The following is a 19,390-nucleotide window of genomic DNA, read 5'->3' on the forward strand; positions in this document are numbered from 1 at the left end:
AATCAGTAACAAATTAAGTGCACACAAACAATGTCTCAGTGTTGAGTTGTTTATTTCTTGTCTGCAATAAAGTATGAGAAAAAACCTTCATCAAATACTGATACACGTTTGTGATTAACAAGTTTGTAATGAATAAGTCAAGCTCTAACAACGAGGACAGTGTCTACCCACAGTAGGTACATCCCATATAGTGCTCCTCAGCTGTCTATAGAAGAAAAGTCCATGTCCTTTCCTAGGTGTTCTTTAAGCCATGGTATCAGGGAGAAGAGGCTGATGTGGAAGTCACGTGCGTCAGGAGGGGGCTTGTCACTTCTATCTTGTGGCTCGCACACATTGTTCGTGCCCCAGCTCACGACTCCCACCTGCAGGACAATTGTCGTAACAGCAGGTGAATATTTGTATAGCGCCCTCTACTTTTTCATTGGGTGACAACATTTGGCTCTTGTAATAGAGGAGATGTAGTGACTATGTTTACATGCACATAATACTCTACACTACAGTATGGCAATAAGTCATCTGTTTATATGCTCTCAGTTTCCCTTTTAATACTGTTTACATGCTATTGGTTTATTCTGAGTGATCTTACTCAAACAAGTTGCTTTTGAGAGAGATCAATATTTGCAATGGGGTGTGATTTATAAATTAGGAATGCAGTATTAGCAGAATTATGTTTTCTACATACCTGAATGCATTCAGTTTTGGAGCTTTTTTTATTTTATGTGAATTGAAACTCACCTACTTTTCCTCTATATGGCTATAATCCACATCTCCGTTTTGTTGTCTCCGACATGTATTATATACACTTTCATAAATGGGCAAACAAATCTGAATAAAAAAGAATCGGAATACTCTGATATACTATATTTAGAATACCCCTATGAAGGTGTTTACATTCCTCAATTAATCTAATGATTTACATTTTACATGACTCATACCTCACTCTGGGAGTAAAATGTGTGCATGTAAAAGTAGTAGTTAGTGATGTTTATTTTGGAGGGGAATAGGAGTTTCTCACTTGGAAATAGCGCAGTTTCCTGAGAAGGAACAGAGAACCACCAGAGTCACCTGTTGGAAAATGTAGACAAACTGTAAAATAAGACCCTTAAAGGCACACTCCAGCCAAGATGTTTATTTGTGTATGGAGTTTTCCACATTACAACATTTTACTAGATGTAAAAGTATGGAAAATGTTGCAGCCTTTTGATTAATGTCTGCAATTGAGAGATCAAATAGAGGTCCATGTCTGTAAATCAGAGGTCAAATCACTTCTGCCATGTGAATGAAATGAAATTAACTTGAATTATACGTGTGTGTGTGTGTGTGTGTGTGTGCGTGTGTGTGTGTATATGTGTTCAGGCTATGGAAAGTGAGTTCTCAAACGTACCGTTGCACGTTACTGCGTCTTGATGAGACTCGGACCCCCCAGAACACAGAAACCTGTCTGGTACATATTTATCCAAAGGTACATCCACAGCAGTTTCCAGTATGATTCCCGCAGGTTTAATGCAACTTGGCCTCTGGATATGGAACCAAACCAAACAATGGTGATAGTTCATAATATCCCACCCAACAAAGACATGCACACACATTAGACAATCATGAATGTATGTCTGCTAGCTGGGGACCACTTACTTTGCTACCTGTCTGAATGTGTGTTTGCTTGCGTTTGGGCCCTTTGTCCGTTGGACTCTTTGACTCTGAGATAAAGTAGGCTCGGTTTTCCTCCAAGGGTAGCAGGGTATTCTCTGTGCACACACACACCCACACACACACACACACACACACACACACACACACACACACACAGAGACGAGTGTGCACACAAGCATGTTAACATATGCTGCATATTGTATGTAAGGAAGATTACCCTGGTCAGAGTTAAGGGGTCATCTCTTACTGTGCTGCTCACACGTGGAGTTGGGGCTCATCTTCATTGCTCGGCTGGCAGGTTTGGTACACGGCAAACAGATGGGTCTGTCAGGAACACATCACACATCTTACTTACTTACCCATAATACAGCACTTACACAACAGGTAAGGAATTCCATAGAGATGCCAGTGCCAATAATAGCTTTTGCTATAGGTTAACAGTATACTATAGTGTATTTAAAACCAAGTGGTCAGTTGGGAGTAGTTGAATTAAGATACATTTATACAATTTTAATTGGGAACCCTTTCATAAGCCAGGTGTGCTGTTCAACCTACCTTGCCTTCCACGACAGCGGAATACCCTCATTGACCTTAACTAATGCAATGTCATAGTCATAAAACTCTGGCACGTTCTTGTGCTGGAGTCCTTTCACGTTGTACTCTGGATGAAGAATCACAGCCGATGCCTCCACCTCTCCCTCGCCTAGGAAACATGTTGGAGGACATTTACAAATGTACTCTATGTCTGTTACCAGACTTTGTCCCGAATACCCATTAAAAACCTTTTATTCTATATGTCAAAATTCTAACTTATCAGTTATCAAATATCTTGTGGGACTGATTTATTTTCATTGCCCATAGAGACAGAAATGACATATGATATACGTATATATGGCAGGTTACTGACCGTGCTTCACAGTCACTATTTCAGGCTTCTCCACTGCATCTTGAGGAAAGCAGTGAGCTGCAGTCAGGATCCAGTTCTGGGTCACTATAGACCCCCGGCAATTTTGAATTGATGAAGTCTGATGAATTGGCCAAAAAAACGTAGTCACTTAGAGATTTTGAATGTAGATTTATCTGTTCACTGTTGAGTATAAGTACATACTTATGTGTCTCAAATAGCATTCATATTACATTGTCATTTTTCTTATGCTAGATGACTATTGAATGTGTATGAAGTGCGATGATCAGTTGACTTGATATAGTACTTACAGTAGATACTGCAGTGATGCTCACATGCCATGGTTGAGTATAGGCTTTCTTATTCAAAGACACCTTCTCCTGTGCCACCCCACACATGATCACACTTGTGTCACCTACAAATTCACCGTTAAATTACGAATGTCATGGGTTTTGGTTTTCAAGAAAAGATACACAATTTGTTACATAAAAAGATGCATTTGGAAATGTAAAAGAAAACCCAAAAAAATCCACTGTCAGAAAAATGTTGATAAATGTTAACCCACTGATCATGCTGTTGAACACCTCTCCCAGATGGTCATAGTCCTGAAGAATGAAGATGTGCTCCTCTTTTCTCTTCCTGGAGGCAATGGCATTCAGATGTTGTCTGTTCACTTTGTCCCCAATGCCAAACACGTAGACATCTGGATGGAAACAAGCATGCACGCACACACGCACACAGGCGCACACACACACACGCACACGCACACACACACACACGCACACGCACACGCACACGCACACACACACACACATACCATTTCCATTAAAGAAATAGTCAGTGTAGCCCACAGAGTAAATGATATACATTAAAGGCAGCACTCCCCTAAATTAACTGTGATTTCACGGGTAGTCCCATGACAGGCCTTCTCTATGTTAAGGTTAAACTTTCTTCATCTTTTCACTCACTCGTGCCAATAGGTGGTGACATTAACCTATAAGCCTTTTTACAATTCCCTGATAAACCAGTTCAAAGACAAAAACCAAGAAAGTTCCCCTCAGTTGACTATTTTATAATGGAGACAATTTTACAATGGAGACAATCTAGGCACTCCCCATGCTGTCACAGAAGCAATGAACAGGAAAGATGTACTCTCTTTATATTCAATATAAAAATAAAAAATCTCCATGGTGTAGTCCCCTGATGTGCAGTAACTGACCCAACAACTGCTCATCTGTGTGGTCCTTTGCTGTGCTGCTGTACCCCAAAAGAGAGCGGATCTTTGCCAGAACAGATAAGGCACTGGGCCCTGTGTTGGAGTGGCCTACAAGGGGAGAAGTGAGGACATTATTGTACTGTATGTAACTCTTTTTGTAACAAGTTAACAAAAAATGCACCCTATGAACACGAGGGATAATGACAATGAAGTTCTCAGCTGTTACCGTCTGTTTCAATGAGGATGACATTCTGCGTCTCGTTGAATTGGTTTTTCTGTCTCTGTTCCAGGAAAGCCATCATCTCGTACACACGGTACAGGGCAGAATACAGGTTGGTGCCTGTCTGCTTCCCATGGCCTGGAGGTGGACAGTTACCGGGTCAAACCACACCATATACACTGTTATGGCCAGGATTGAGACAGCCATTCACTTACTATACATACAGTAATCTGTATACCTCACTAGATGAACAATAGTTAGGAATGGACTGATAGTGGATGGATGGATGAACAAATGAACAGAGCTAAGCCCTTCATGTGAGATCTTTGTCTTGTGCAGTGTAATGGATGTGTTGAAAGGGAGACTGTGGTGCCGACATACTTGTATGGTCAAACTCCATCAGTCTGTCCACAACACGGTCAGCATCGTTGCTGGTGAAGTCAGTGATGCTCACAATGTCTTTGGCCTGGCTGGCATAGGACGTCACATGAAACTTCATCTTAACCTCATAGCTGTCCAGCTGAAAGAAAAACAACCAACATCATTAACAAACATCATCTCATCTCATTGGATTCCCTTTATTACATTTTGCTCCCTGTGTTTACAGTATATTTTGTATTGTTGTATGTTGCTCGTGTCAGTTTCTGTTCATGCTCATTTGTGTTGTCTTCATGAATATGTTGTTTTAATTTAATTTAATTAATGTGTATTAGAACCTTGCGTATGAGCTGAGCAGTAGCGCTCCGGGCCTTTTCAAACTGCTTCTTGGTGATGCTGCCAGAGGTGTCCATCAGGATAAACACGTTCATACGACCATCAGCCACACGCAGGGTCCTTGCAAAGGTCACTGTGGTTACCAGAGAGACACACAGGGGTCGGAGAGGTCAGCTAATGCTGACTGGAGGGTTATTGGTGACTGGCGGGTTGCTGGCATCACCTCTAAGGTGCTTACCACTGCCGTTGTGCCCTTGAGCAAGGCACTTAAACGCTAACTGCAACCAGGGACGCTGAAGATGGCTGAACCTGTGCTCAGAGCCCAGAGCTCTGTTCTCCCTGGGGAAGATGTGTGCACGAACTACATTTCGTTGTCTCAATACTTGTGCTCTGTTCAATGACAGTAACGTTGAATCTGTCATCTTAATCTAAGACTGTGCATACACACAAACAATGCAGATACACAGATTTGTGAGATATGATGACAAATAGACAGACAAACATATACGTACACACACACAGGCACACGCACACGGGTGCGCGCACACACACACACACACACACACACACATACACACACACACACACACAATCTAGTATCACCTGTCTTTATGAATTCAGATGAGAGAACATCCATGACTCCAGACAGAGAGCCCCCCATAGCCTGAGCCACTGCATTGGGGGAGTCAAAGGCATACGCCGCTGCATTCAGACACATTAGCAGAGTTAGCACGTATGGAACTAAAGTGTCATGATTTAGAGATATTAGCCCTCATATATCAAATGAGCAGATAAATTATACACAAGGTAATAAGTATGCTCTAATTTGAACACAGCAATCATATTTACATGGCTGTCAGTCTTAATTCTGCACATGGTGTCTTTCATAGGTGTAGACTTAAAAAACATGCTAAGCTAACTGACACAGTAATATCTTATATTACCGTATATGTTACAGTGGTGCTAGATATGTTCCCAATCCAATTATTTTTACCTAGTCTAGTATATCGTCCAGTCATTACACTGACCTTGGCATCGTGGCTCTGAGCCGCTCCACTCTCTGGAATTCAGACAAACCCGCTCAGCTGAGCCCAGAAGGTCCAGTCCCACCTGGCAGTGGTACTGGACCTTCTCCCCCGTCCGGAACCGTCCCACTGAACGCAGGGCGCCCGGTGGCACCCCAGGGTCCTTACAGTCTTCAGCTGAAAGGAGACGATAACAGGTATTACATTTTAGATTTTTACCATTAAGCAGACGCTTTTATCCAAAGCGATTTATAATTAGAGACAGGGACAGATTACACGGGTCTCCCTGGAGTAACATAGGGCTAATTGCCTTACTCATGGGCACACTAGTGGTGGTGTTCCCAGGCGGGATTTGAACTCACGACCTTCTGATCACCAGTCCAACTCACTATCATATTGCACTAATAGTAAAAATGCATGCTAGAGTTAGTTTGCTAGACAGCCATGGCCTGTAAATCTGGGCTCAGTTACTGCTTTATGTCTTCATGCTGTGGATAAAGCATGTACTGTATGTATGTTGTGTTCACCATGGAGAAGGATGTGTTTACTAAATGAATGTTTACACAATCTGGCCCTGGTTGGTACAAGGGTGAAGGCCTCTTCAAACCTTGGTTGTCACACACAGGGATGGAGCCTGTCCAGTCTCCAGAAGGGGTGCAGTTCCTCTGAGCCGACCCAGACAAGGTAAAGCCACTGTAGCATGAGAAGCTCTGTTTCTCTCCCGGACGGAACCACTGGCTCCGGGGCCAGAGCTCACCATTACCCAGCTCCAGCTGGGCAGGACACAGCACCTCTGAGAAATAGGGTGGGGGGGGCATGGAGAGAGTAAACGTTGTAATCTTAACATTTTATATTTATTTATCTGTAGTATTATCTTTATCTCTGTCTATCTAGTTTAGCCAGTGTACGTAAGTTAATTTACTGAGATGTGTACTTTTCCCTTTTCCCATTTCAAGTAACTGGCACAGTAATGGTTTATCCAAGCCTTTGGTTGAGAGGGTTACAAGTGTATCAGTTAAAATCACCACCAGATTCTTACTGTGGCCTTCCAAAACATTACCTTTACAGGTTGCTTGTGACATTTGTCTTCCACTGGCCAGTCTCATGGTGGACCACTCCCCATCAGCGCTGCACAGCCTATGGCTTACAGGAAATGGGTAGCGCCCAACCCCGCAGTGATAGATCAGCATGCTCCCCTCTGTGCCTCCTTGTGTGTATGACACATTGCCACCTCTGATGGTCTCAGAGATTGAACAGGACTGTGGCTGCTCCTCATAGTCCTCATAGTCTGTCTCTTGCATCCACACTGAAATATATGAAGTACATATTTTGGCCTTAATTTGCCTGTTAATATTTGTTTGTTGTTGTTCTGTTATGTTTAGCATGTTTGAAGAAAGTCTATGCCGAAAGCTCGCAATAAACACGTTTTTTTTGCACAGCCAGCACGCCCACGTGGGACCCATATGGGTTCAATGCGGGCTACTTGGGTACCAAGTGGGCATGGGCTGGAACTGGGCAAATTATGAGGGTCCCACATGGTCTCCATATGGGCTAACTGGGCGTGGGCTGGAACTGGGCAAGCCCATGCCAGGCCCACATGGTCTGCATATGGGCTAACTGGGCATGGGATGGAAGTGGGCAAGCCCATGTGGGTCCCACGTGGTCTACATGTGGGCTAACTGGCATGGGTTGGAAGTGGGCAAGCCCATGTGGTTCCCACGTGGTCTACATGTGGGCTAACTGTCATGGGTTGGAAGTGGGCAAGCCCATGTGGTTCCCACGTGGTCTACATGTGGGCTAACTGGCACGGGTTGGAAGTGGGCAAGCCCATGTGTGTCCCACGTGGGCTACATGTGGGCTCACTGGCATGGGTTGGAAGGGGGGGGGGTTAAGTTAAGACTTTGACAGGGGGCCATTTTCGAAGTTTTGAAAGTGAGTAGAGTTTTACACTCCTTTACTCCTTTGGGTAGGGCATTCCACATTTTTGTTGAATAGCATGAGAACGAGTTCATTCCCTTAATTGTTGAGTCAAATCTGGGTTGAACATGATCAACCCAGATAATAATAATTAATAATAATTTTTTCTGCCATGCAATCAACTTCACAGTCAATTGTTAGAATTCTTGTTCTTGCTCTATTGTAATATTGAGCAACATTTTAAATTCTAAATGTGTGTCAATGTATGGCCAACGGATGGCGGATATGATTTTTTGCCCCTCAGGGCGCCGGAAGTAAATGGACAACTTCTTCTTTATTTAGGCAAAAGAAAACAATTATGCTTGCTTTTTTTTCACAATGAAAAGCTTCACAGTGAAAGGCTTCATTGGCTAATGTTGGTCAATGTGCTTTATCTCTTTTGATGAATTCTATGTCTGTGTAGCACATATAAAAGCACATATAATTATATGTCTGTGTAGCACATATAAAAGCACACATCAGTTGTAGACTGGATCATTGTGGCTTGCTAGTTTGCTGGCTTTCACTGATGTGCTCTTGATAGATTTATATATATATCCTATGAGGTTATTTGTGCATTATAGAGTCTAATAGTGGGCGTGGTTATGTGTTCAGGAAGTGGAAAATTCACATAGGATAATTCTTTAAGATTGGAATAGCGGGAGTTTTAAGCAAAGAACTCGGCTCTTTCCATCAAGCTAATAGTGCCTGTCTTCTTGCTCAGGGGATGAATTTGATATTGACCACCAGGTCAAAATATGTCAGATCCTGTGTCTAGGTGAGACATAACCTTTGACACAATCTAAATATGTCTCAATAGAAGGGAGACAAAATTCAGCCCACCAATTGTATAAGTTAAATTGTAATAACATACTCCCATACAACTAAAATCTCTCTCCATTTTCAACATACATCAGTCAACTGTTTACCTTTGTTAAAATACCACTAAATTCATCCAAGTCTAATTTATTTATCATGTGTGTGGGCTTACAAAACGGTGTGTGTGTGTGGGGGGGGGGGTGCAACCATAGGGTGCAACGACTACAGCATACAGATGCAAAATAGCTTCTCTAGAATACATGTGAAGCCAATGTCATTGTTATTCAAACACAGTGAGTGTGTGTGTGTGTGTGTGTGTGTGTGTGTGTGTGTGTGTGTGTGTGTGTGTGTGTGTGTGTGTGTGTGTGTGTGTGCGTGTGTGTGTGTGTGTGTGTGTGTGTGTGTGTGTGTGTGTGTGTGTGAATGAGTGAGTGAGAGAGAAAGAGAGAGAGAGAGAGAGGTGGGGGGAGGGAACTGGCTGGTGAACCGACCAATTGCGCGAGCCTATCCTCTTTGTTGTTTAAGGTTTAAATATCCAGAGCGGTTAGATACACGACACACACACACACACACACACACCGCACGTCCTGCTGCTTTGCTCCATCAACAGAACACGGACTCTTTTACTTTCTTTTCTTCATTTATTGACCATTGGAAACACATTTAATTAAGGTAAGAAACTTGTGAAATTATATTTGTCATATCATATGTATGTAGCCCTATTCCACTGTTGCCTCTTTACTAGGCAGCCATGTTGTGGTGCCACAGAAATTATATTAAGCCTGGAATCAAGCCATCCAGGCTCCTGGTGAACCATGACCATTAAAATCATGCATTTGATTCTGTGAAAAAAAATAATAATAATAATTATTATTATAATAATAATAATATCATATAATATATTGCCGAGAGACGGGAGTCGGAGGCGGCGTATCAAATGTCACAGCTAGACGTTTATTAACAGACATGAACACGTTGCTACCACACACTTAAAACAGGAACTAAAACTGAGTACCACCCACTTAACCCTCCGTACGGAACAATACTCCCAACTATTAGTTCCGGGGGTGAATTATGTTAACCCACCACACAAGCCCCCCCAGAATTCACCCATAGTCAAAATCCCTGTGTCGGGGAGGGACGACGATCCGACCCCGGCGGGTGCGGGACGCAGGGGCATCCGGGGCAGGGGCAGGGGCAGGGCCAGCCGGGGCCGGGGCAGGGGGAAACGGGACAGGGGCAGGGGCAGGGGCAGCTGAAGGCACCGCGACCGGGGGCGGGGGGTGGGGCAAGGGGGGGCGGCCACGGCGTGGGGGCTGAGCCAGTTCCAATGGCCGGGAAACGTCCACGTGAGCGGACTTGATCCTATCAATGGAGACCGTCTCGTGTCTACCACCAACGTCCACCACCAGGGTCTTGTCCCCGTGTTGTAGGACCTTGAACGGGCCATCGTAAGGGGGGCGTAGGGGGCCGCGGTGGGCGTCGTGGCGAATGAAGACAAAGTCTGACGAGCGCAGCTCGGTGGGGACCCGGAAAGCAGGGGTACCGTGCTGTGAAGTGGGGACGGGTGCGAACACCTCAGCGGCTTCCAGTAGGGAGGAGCGCTGCCTGGCTGCAGACCAGGGGACAGTGGCATCCGGGATGAAATCCCCGGGGACTCGTAGGGTTTGGCCGTACACGAGTTCGGCAGACGAGGACTGCAAGTCCTCTTTGGGGGCACATCTGAGGCCAAGCATGACCCACGGAAGTTTGTCCACCCAGTTGCCGTCCGTCAAACTCGCGCGTAGGGCCGCCTTCATTGAGCGGTGGAACCGCTCGCACAAACCGTTAGCCTGGGGGTGATAGGCAGTAGTGCGGTGCAGCTTTACCCCCAAACCACCAGCTACAGCGTTCCACAGTTCCGAGGTAAACTGCGAGCCACGGTCAGAGGACAGGTCAGACGGGGTCCCAAAGCGCGCGACCCACGTGCCGATGAACGCACGGGCCACGTCGGAAGACGCCGTCGAGGAGAGGGGAACGGCTTCGGGCCAGCGGGTCGTCCTGTCCACCATGGTGAAAAGGTAGGTGAAGCCGTAAGAGGCGGGCAGTGGTCCCACAAGGTCGACGTTGACGTGGTCGAACCTCCTCTCAGGAACAGTGAAGGGCTCAAAAGGGGCTCTGGTATGGCGGTGTACTTTGGCGCGTTGACAGGCCACGCACGTGTCGACCCAGCCCCTTACCTCCTTCTTGAGTCCCTGCCATACGAACTTCTCAGAAACCAATTTTACGGATGGTTTCCTGCCGGGGTGGGAGAGGTTGTGTACAGCCTCAAAAACGGGCCGGCGCCAGTTCACAGGGACTAGCGGCCGCGGCTGGCCCGTAGAGAAGTCGCACAGCAGTTTTGCGCCTGAGTCACCGACTGCGACATCCTCCAAGCGTAGTCCTGTGTCCGCGTTCTTGAGGGTCTGGACCCCGTGATCGGAGGCCTGGTCCGCACTCATGCGGAGGTAGTCGAGACCCAGTTGAACGGCCCCGACGACCACTCTGGAGAGACAGTCCGCGACCACGTTGGACTTGCCAGCGATGTGTTGGATGTCTGTGGTGTACTCAGATATGTACGAGAGCTGGCGCTGCTGGCGGGCAGACCAAGGCTCGGCCACCTTGGACATGGAGAACGTGAGGGGTTTGTGATCCACGAACTCCGTGAACTCACGGCCTTCCAGCAGGAACCGGAAGTGGCGGACTGCCAAAAAAAGGCCAAGGAGCTCCCTGTCGAACGCGCTGTATTTGCGCTCTCTGGGCGTCAACTGACGGCTGAAAAAGGCGAGCGGCTGCCAGGCGCCTGCGACCCATTGTTCGTGCACCGCGCCGACGGCGTAGTCCGACGCATCGGTGGTGATGGCAATAGGGGCCTTGGGTGACGGGTGGGCCAACATGGCGGCCTGGCTTAGGGCGGTCTTGGTGGCAATGAAGGCGGCTTCCCTCTCGGCCGTCCAGTCGATGGCCTGGTTGGGGGATTTGTCCTTCATAGCCTCGTACAGCGGGTGCATGGTGTGGGCTGCACGGTGGATGAACCGGTGATAAAAAGTCACCATTCCGAGAAACTCTCGGAGCGCTCGAGCTGTGTGTGGGCGGGGGAAGGCGGAAACGGCCTCCACCTTCGATGGGAGGGGGGCGGCCCCATCTTTGTTGATGAGATGCCCAAGGAATCGGATGGAGGGTAACCCGAACAGACACTTCGCCGGGTTAATGATCAGGCCATGTTGGCTGAGCCTCGTGAAGAGGTCTCGGAGATGTGCCAGGTGCTCTTCCACCGAGGAGCTGGCAACGAGGATGTCGTCCAAATAGACGAATAGGAATGGCATGTCTCTGAGCGTCGAATCCATTAGCCGCTGAAAGGACTGGGCCGCATTCTTAAGTCCAAACGGCATGCGTAGGAATTCGAATAGCCCGAACGGCGTGATCACCGCCGTTTTGGGAATGTCTGAAGGGTGCACGGAGACTTGGTGGTAGCCACGCACCAGGTCCACCTTTGAGAAAACCAGCTTACCCGCCAGATGCGCAGAGAAGTCCTGAATGTGGGGGACTGGGTAGCGGTCGGGTGTCGTAGCGTCGTTGAGGCGGCGGTAGTCGCCACACGGTCGCCATCCGCCGTCTGGTTTCGGCACGATGTGTAGCGGTGAGGCCCATGGGCTGTCTGAGCGGCGGATGATACCAAGGCGCTCCATGTTGGCGAACTCAGACTTAGCGACTGCTAGCCTGTCGGGGTTGAGCCGCCGGGCCCTAGCGTAGATGGGGGCGCCCTTGGTCTCTATGTGGTGCTCCACCCCATGCTTGGTAGTGGTGGCGGAAAATGTGGGCTGTGTCAAGCTGGGGAACTCGCTGAGCAGGCGCTGATAGTTGTCACCCTCTGAGAGTGAGCTGGAGAGCCCACCGTATGTCGCCTCACCGCGGACACATGCAAGTGAGGAGAATGTCAGTGCGTCCACCAGGCGGTTGTTCTTGACGTCCACGAGCAGTCCGTGAGCACATAGGAAATCTGCACCGAGGAGGGGGAAAGAGATGTCGGCCGTGACGAATTCCCATGTAAACCGCTGACCCCCGAAACATAGGTCTACAGCTTTCGTGCCATAGGTGCGGATGGGGGTGTCGTTAGCGGACTTTAAATGTGGGCCATGACCTCCCCTGGCGGTGTCATCCACTGTCGCAGGCAGGACGCTCCTCTGAGCACCGGTGTCACAGAGGAATTTGCACCCGGAGAGAGTGTCTCTGATGAATAGTAGCTGGTTTGCTGTGCCCACGCTCATAGCCACTACCGAACGCAGGCTTTGCCGTTTCCCGCCGAGCCGTAGTTGCAAGGGGAGCGGCACCTCGTCGCCTTCGCGCCAAAGCGTGAGTGGAAATAGCACATGCCTGGGCTAGCACGGCTATCGGTGGTAGGTGGGCCCTTGTTAGCTAGCCTGTCACTGCCAGGGGGAGTGTAATTGTGTGTCGGGGCTAGCACTTCAGGGGTAAAACGCTGGGTAGCTAGGAAGAAGCGGTCAGCCTCCTCTGCTAACTCACGGGGTTCCGTAATAGACGTATTAGCGAGCGCCGTCTGTACATGTGCAGGCATGTGCCGAAGAAACAGTTCAATAAAAATAAAATTTGGTTCTTCCGTACCTAGTAGGTTCAGCATCATGTCCATGTGCTGGGAAGGCTTGCTGTCTCCCAGCCCCTGAATTGCGAACAGACGTCGGGCTCGTTCTGACCGTGATAGTTCGAAGGTCCTGAGGAGGAGAGTCTTAAACGCTGTATATTTATTCAGGGCAGGGGGAGCTGTAATGAAGCCCACCGTTCTGGCTGCAGTGGAGCTCCCCAGAGCCGAGACGACATGGTAGTAGCGTGCGGCGTCGTCTGCAATCCCACGGAGGGCGAACTGCGCCTCCGTCTGAGCGAACCATGCTGCCGCGGACGTCTCCCAAAACTCCGGCAATTTGAGAATAACGGCGTTATTTGCCATGTTCGGTTCAGTCTCGGATACTTCAACGGGACTGACGTCGGGGTCACCAATGTAGTGCCGAGAGACGGGAGTCGGAGGCGGCGTATCAAATGTCACAGCTAGACGTTTATTAACAGACATGAACACGTTGCTACCACACACTTAAAACAGGAACTAAAACTGAGTACCACCCACTTAACCCTCCGTACGGAACAATACTCCCAACTATTAGTTCCGGGGGTGAATTATGTTAACCCACCACAATATTAAATAAATACCTGTTTTTTGCGGGTTTCAAATAATTTCCTTGGACACAGAATCAAATGTTTTATGGTCACGATTCACGAGCCTTGGTTCCAGGTTTTAAATAATTTATATAAATATTTTCAGAAAGCTCTATGGGAAAAAATGTATGTGTTTTCTATCTGTAGCACCACAAAATGGCCACCACTGCTATGCCCTATAGTCCTGACATTGCTTTGGTGTAATGTTTTTAGAATAGTGAAGTAGAAACATTTCTAAGCATCATCATTTTTGTGTTACAGGTTGTGTGGAAACATGGAATCGTTTGGTTGCTATCAGACCAGACGTAGGCGCATTAAAGCCAGGGTTTCAGAGCGCATGCGTTTTTGGCGAGACGACTCCAACCAGAACAGTGTGTCTCAGAACTTAGATTCTTCTGAAACAGACAGTCAGATTGTTGGGAATCCTAATGAGTCTCAGGCAGTGTACAGTGAAAGTGGCCAAGAATCAGATTCTGAGATTGTGTACTATGACTTTGGTGAAGAAATAGATTGTCAGGCTGAATCAGACAGCGTTGCTGAAGAATCGGATCCCTGTACTCAGTGTTCGATTAGATCTAATTTGGCTGACTGGGCGGCAGGTAGCAATATTTCTCATAGTGAGTTGTCCAAATTATTAAATGTTTTAGTGCAGGGTGGCCTAGATGTACCCAAAGATCCTAGAACCCTTCTGTCAACCATGAGGACCTGTGAGGTCAAAGAAATCGACATCATACCAGCCTGCTGGTTAATTGATGAGGACAAGGAGGAGTGTTGGTATCCTCGAAAGAATGCATCTTCAAAGGTGGCAAAGGCTATGCAGCCGAAGACGGATGGGACATGGCACAGATGCCCTGTCAAGATAATGAGAAGTGCAGGTATGAAAATCATAGTTTCTGGGGAGGGGGATAAGTCTGAAAACGTGAACAATTTGCATTACTTTAACTTAGAAAAATTGCTTAAAGTTTGTTTCCCCATTTTGTCTTTTAGACACATACTCAGACGCCCGAAGGAAGCTGTCAGATGCAGAGAGAAAAGCTGATCTGACGACGGACGGTGAAACGCCAAGCAAGCGAAAACGAAAGTACGTATATCTCTAACAATATATTGATTTTTTATAAATTGTTAGTGTCCCAGCCCACATTTTCAGTGGGTTCACTTGTAGGTACCTTTTTAAAAGGACCACTTCACCCATTTTCAACCTATCTTCATATCAGCCCAGCTTCATACTAGCTGATCTACAGCTATTACGGTATGTACAATTGGCTATTTAGTCCTCACTAATGCTCAGGCACCATTTCTGTCTACACACTATGTCACTAGTAGACAAAAATTGAGCCATCTGAGTATTAGTAATTACAAGTTTGAAAATGGCTGATGTGCTCCCTTAAGTTAACTTTTCATGTTTCATGTTTAATGTGCTAAAATGTATGCTTTTATCTGAATAGGCCATCAAGCAAATACCAGCGTCATTCAAGTGAAGACGAATCTGACTCTTGTGGTGAGGATGACTTGCCCCCTAAACCCCCCCATGGACTTACGCCTAGTGTCTCCCAGGGAGGGAGGCACTCCACTGTCCCCCCAAGTGCATCCCCCAAAAGGCACCACAGTGGACGTCAGAGTCCAATCGGTGTGAGGAAGTCCCCGAGCATGAGGCGCTCCAGTGGAAGCCAGAGTCCAAGCAGTGCAAGTGAGTACCGAGTGAGGCGCTCCAGTGTTTATCGAAGCCTGATAGACCACATGGAGAAACAGGCCGAGAAACAGGCCGAGGATATGGAGAAACAGGCCGAGGATATGGAGAAACAGGCCGAAGACAGACGAGTGATAAAGACTATGTTGAACCTGGTGCTGAAGCAATTACAGGCTCCGCCTCTGGCTGTGTCGTTGCTGGAACCACCTGCAGGAGCAGACTTCCCACTGAAAACGAATGAAGACGTCGATTCCATGAACGAGAAGCTGAGTGACTCTGCGTTCATGTCTGGAGTTGTAAGTTTGAATCTTTTATTCACTTGAAAATGTGCTTGTATTGTGTTTGTACATGTGAGTTGGGGGAAATGGGGCAAGGCTGTGTCGTAGCTGGAACCACCTGCAGGAGCAGACGTCCCACTGAAAACGGGTAGAATGGGGACATAAGTGTGTTTAAAGATAGAATGACTGCTTGAAATGTATATCTTGCTGTTCACTTACAGCTTTTCCTTCCTGTGATTTTTTCCCCCCATACACTCAGGTTGCCATGGTTGGAGATATCGGAGGTACTTCACTGGATGATGCTACTAGAAGAATGATGCCGTACCTCCTCTCAAATGATCTGGCAGTCCAGTTCAACCTTCATGGACGTCACAGCAAGAGGAAGTTCAGAGAAATGCGCCTTTATGATGTCATATATGGTAAGTTTGAGTGTTGAATTGCTCAGTCTAACTTTTACATTTTTAATTTGGCAACACATTTGATGTATACCAATAGAAGGTATGCCACAGCAAAGACAGTATATACAGCAATGGAAACGGGGCACAACAAATCTTCAAAACATTTAAACTGATGTCACTCAAGAAAGTTCCATAATGCTATAATTTCTAACAGTTGGCCTCTTGTCATTTCTATTAGGGGGACTAAAGAAAAATGCCCTCACTCAAGAAACCAACCACAAGGATGCAGAAAAGGCTCTCTCCAAGTGGTTCACTGGAGCTCGCGATAGAGGTGGAAAAAGAGTTAGACCTCAGACACAGCTTCTACAACTGGATGATGCACCAACCCAGTAGGCAAAGTCTCTGTCTCTCTTTCTCTACAATGCTGCCCTGTGGTTGGTTCTGTCACTGGGGATTAAAACCGAAAGGCTGAAGAGACACGCACAGAGGGCCCAAGATTTTTTTTTTATTGCACTGCTTGGACACACCACACCACACCACCCCATCCTCGCGGGGCGGAAGAGCAGCCACAGCTGGTGGCTCATCGCACTGCCAGCAGGTACGAAGCGGTTCAATAACTCCTTTGTCCCATCAGCCATTAAACTGTACAACTGCTCGGTGGGCAGCAGGTTGCAGGTTGCAGGCTTGGGGCAGGGTGGCGGGTGGTGACTCCACCACTATCACCACCAACCACCCACCTCCGCCCCCCCTCCCCCCCCCCCCTACCCTGCCACACCCCCACCGAACTGGAACTGTACCGAACTGAACTGAGTCACTGAGTGAACGGCCGTGACCTGAACATACGAACACTTCAGGAACACTACTGTAACTGCAACTCAACTGTACTGTACTGAACTGAACTGAACTGAACCTAACGAACCGAACTGAGTCACTGAGTGTACTGAGTGTATGGACGTGTCTGAACTGAACTAAGTCACTGAGTTAATTGCCGTATCCTGAACACAGGAATACTTAGGAACCGAACTAAACTGCATTGAACTGAACTGAACTGAACTGAGTCAATGAGTGTATGACCGTGTCTGTTCCTGTCTTGTCTGCCGTGTACTGTGCTTCGTGCTGTACCATGCCTGTGTTGTTGTTGTTGTTGCTGTTGTTGTGTTGTTGCGTTGTCATTGTTGTTTCGTTGCTGGAGCTGTAGTGAGAGACCCTCAATTTCCCCACGGGGATTAATAAAGTATCTATCTATCTATCTATCTATCTATCTTGGACTCAGAATCCCTCGGCCCAGTTACATGGACAATGGAAGATTTTGATGCACACTATTATTTTTTTTTTGGACCATTTTTATTGCACTGCTTGGACTCAGAATCCCTTGGCCTGTTTCATGGACAATGAAATATTTTGATGCACACTATTTTTATTTTTTGGACCATTGTTATTCTTATATTTTGTTCTGTTATTAGTCTCTGTGGAGGATTGTGGGAATATTTTTTTGCCCTTTAAGTGTACGATTTTTTATGTATATACTGTATGTACACCTGCACATTTGATGTGTGTGCCTTCTCTTCCTGCACATTTACACTGCTGCTATCTTTTTTTGTGTGTTGTCACTGCTGTTGTATCCTACTGACTCACCTGCCAGTGAGGACGCAGAGACTTTACCACTGTGCCACCAGAGCGCCCATTTTTATTCTCATATTTTGTTCTGTTATTAGTCTCTGTGGAGCATTGTGGGAATATTTTTTTATTTTAAGTGTACAATTTGTATGTATATACTGTATGTACACCTGTACATTTGATGTGTGCCTTTTCCTGCACCTTTACACTGCTGCATTGTTATTTTCATTGTATTTTTATTATCTTGTTGTAATATTGTTTTTAATAAATTTGTCAAAATATATATTGTCTATTTTCATCCTGGTAAAACTTAAGACGTGTAAAATGTTATACCCAATTTTTATTTTAGGTGTGTTTACAAGAATTAACACGGTTCATGTCAAGTACTGCTTAATCTATTTTATTTATATTTAAATCTTATTAGGACCCACATTGGAAATCAAAGGAACCATTGCACAACCAAACCCAGTTAGGACCCACCTCGGTCCCATATAGACTTGCCTGGTTGGGGCCCACCTAGGGCCCAGGTAGAACCCACCTAAAGCCCGGGCATCCCAGTTAGGACCCACCTCGGTCCCATATAGACTTGCCTAGTTGGGGCCCACCTAGGGCCCAGGTAGAACCCACCTAAAGCCCACATGGGCATCCCAGTTGGGACCCAAGTGGATCCCGCTAACATTGCCGACATGAGGCCCATATGGGTTAGCCCACCTTGAAACCATATGGGACCCACGTGGGCGTGCTGGCTGGGGTGTTTGAGTGTGCAGATGCTGTTATTTTGCACTCTATGTTTAGCAGGTTTAAAATGTAACGCCAGAATCATCATAGTCGTTTAAATCACATCAATGAGTCTTAACAGATATTTTGGGATGATTGCATTTCAAACATGCTCATTTAGGGTACATTGACTTCCATTGTTTTTGGTTAGAACATTTTCATATTAGCAATTTGGCAGTGGCTATAAACAAATACAAAGAGTGGATTGAACTCTGTCCTTGGGGGCATTCCATCAACGTCCCACGAGGTCAAAATAAGCCTGGATTTTACTTAAGCGACATTGATGGAATAACATACAGGTCCATAGAAGGTAAGGAAACAAATGTCATTTTGTTATTTAGCGAACTATCCGTTTAACATAGTCCGCACTTACAGTAGATGTGAAGCAAATGTGTGAAGAAGGGATAAGGCTAATTGCTGGTCCTTCTGCGTGTAACTAAGTATCAGAATAAAGTGTTTCTAATATTAAAAATGTTCGGCACCTTTATTCAAACAGTTGGTTATTGAAAACCCATTACCTTCACTGATTTGATAAGTCATTTAGAAAATCATGGACATGGTTTGTGTTTATTAGCTGTTATCTTCTGATCATCATTTGATTTCCTCCCTAACTAATGTCCAGCTACTGTATGTGTATTTATGGCAGAGAGCAGACTGAGTCCTGATGAGTACTCACCCTCTCGGACAGCAAAGGATAATACAGCATACAACAGAGTGACGGCATACATGACCAGTCTGTGCTGATCCCTACTGTATATCCCAAGACTGCATAGATATGTCTACCTTAGCTGCATGGACGTGGCAACTTGAGTCATTTTATTTGATGAGTGACTATCCATTAACGGACAACAGCAAACAGAAAAGCAAGGATTTAGCAATTTGGGA

General features: G+C 46.4%; 1 protein-coding gene across 1 annotated transcript; it reads right to left on the minus strand.

The window, feature by feature from the left end:
* Positions 1–42: 42 nt before the first annotated feature.
* LOC308160046 (complement factor B) lies at positions 43–19,279 on the minus strand. The gene is made up of 18 exons (XM_080533902.1): positions 19,182–19,279; positions 6,790–7,035; positions 6,337–6,522; positions 5,733–5,906; positions 5,308–5,406; positions 4,707–4,837; positions 4,372–4,510; positions 3,997–4,128; positions 3,774–3,878; positions 3,120–3,257; positions 2,866–2,969; positions 2,558–2,675; positions 2,206–2,353; positions 1,898–1,974; positions 1,633–1,745; positions 1,385–1,517; positions 1,016–1,065; positions 43–362 (listed from the first exon to the last, which is right to left on the minus strand). The coding sequence occupies exons 1-18, from the start codon at positions 19,231–19,233 to the stop codon at positions 198–200; spliced, it is 2,310 nt and encodes a 769-aa protein (XP_080390028.1). The 5' UTR covers positions 19,234–19,279; the 3' UTR covers positions 43–197.
* Positions 19,280–19,390: the final 111 nt, after the last annotated feature.

Source organism: Nansenia antarctica (genome assembly GCF_963989245.1).
Source record: "Nansenia antarctica genome assembly, chromosome: 6".
NCBI lineage: Eukaryota > Metazoa > Chordata > Actinopteri > Argentiniformes > Microstomatidae > Nansenia > Nansenia antarctica.

Bases quoted from the DNA above. Each gene is read 5' to 3' on its own strand.
- LOC308160046 (XM_080533902.1), bottom strand. From the start codon at position 19,233: ATGTATGCCGTCACTCTGTTGTATGCTGTATTATCCTTTGCTGTCCGA. The intron at 5,907-6,336 runs GTTTGAAGAGGC...GTCTCCTTTCAG, and splicing joins CCCTGTGTGTGACAACCAAG to CTGAAGACTGTAAGGACCCT. The intron at 1,746-1,897 runs GTAAGAGATGAC...GTGTGTGCACAG, and splicing joins CTCCACGTGTGAGCAGCACA to AGAATACCCTGCTACCCTTG.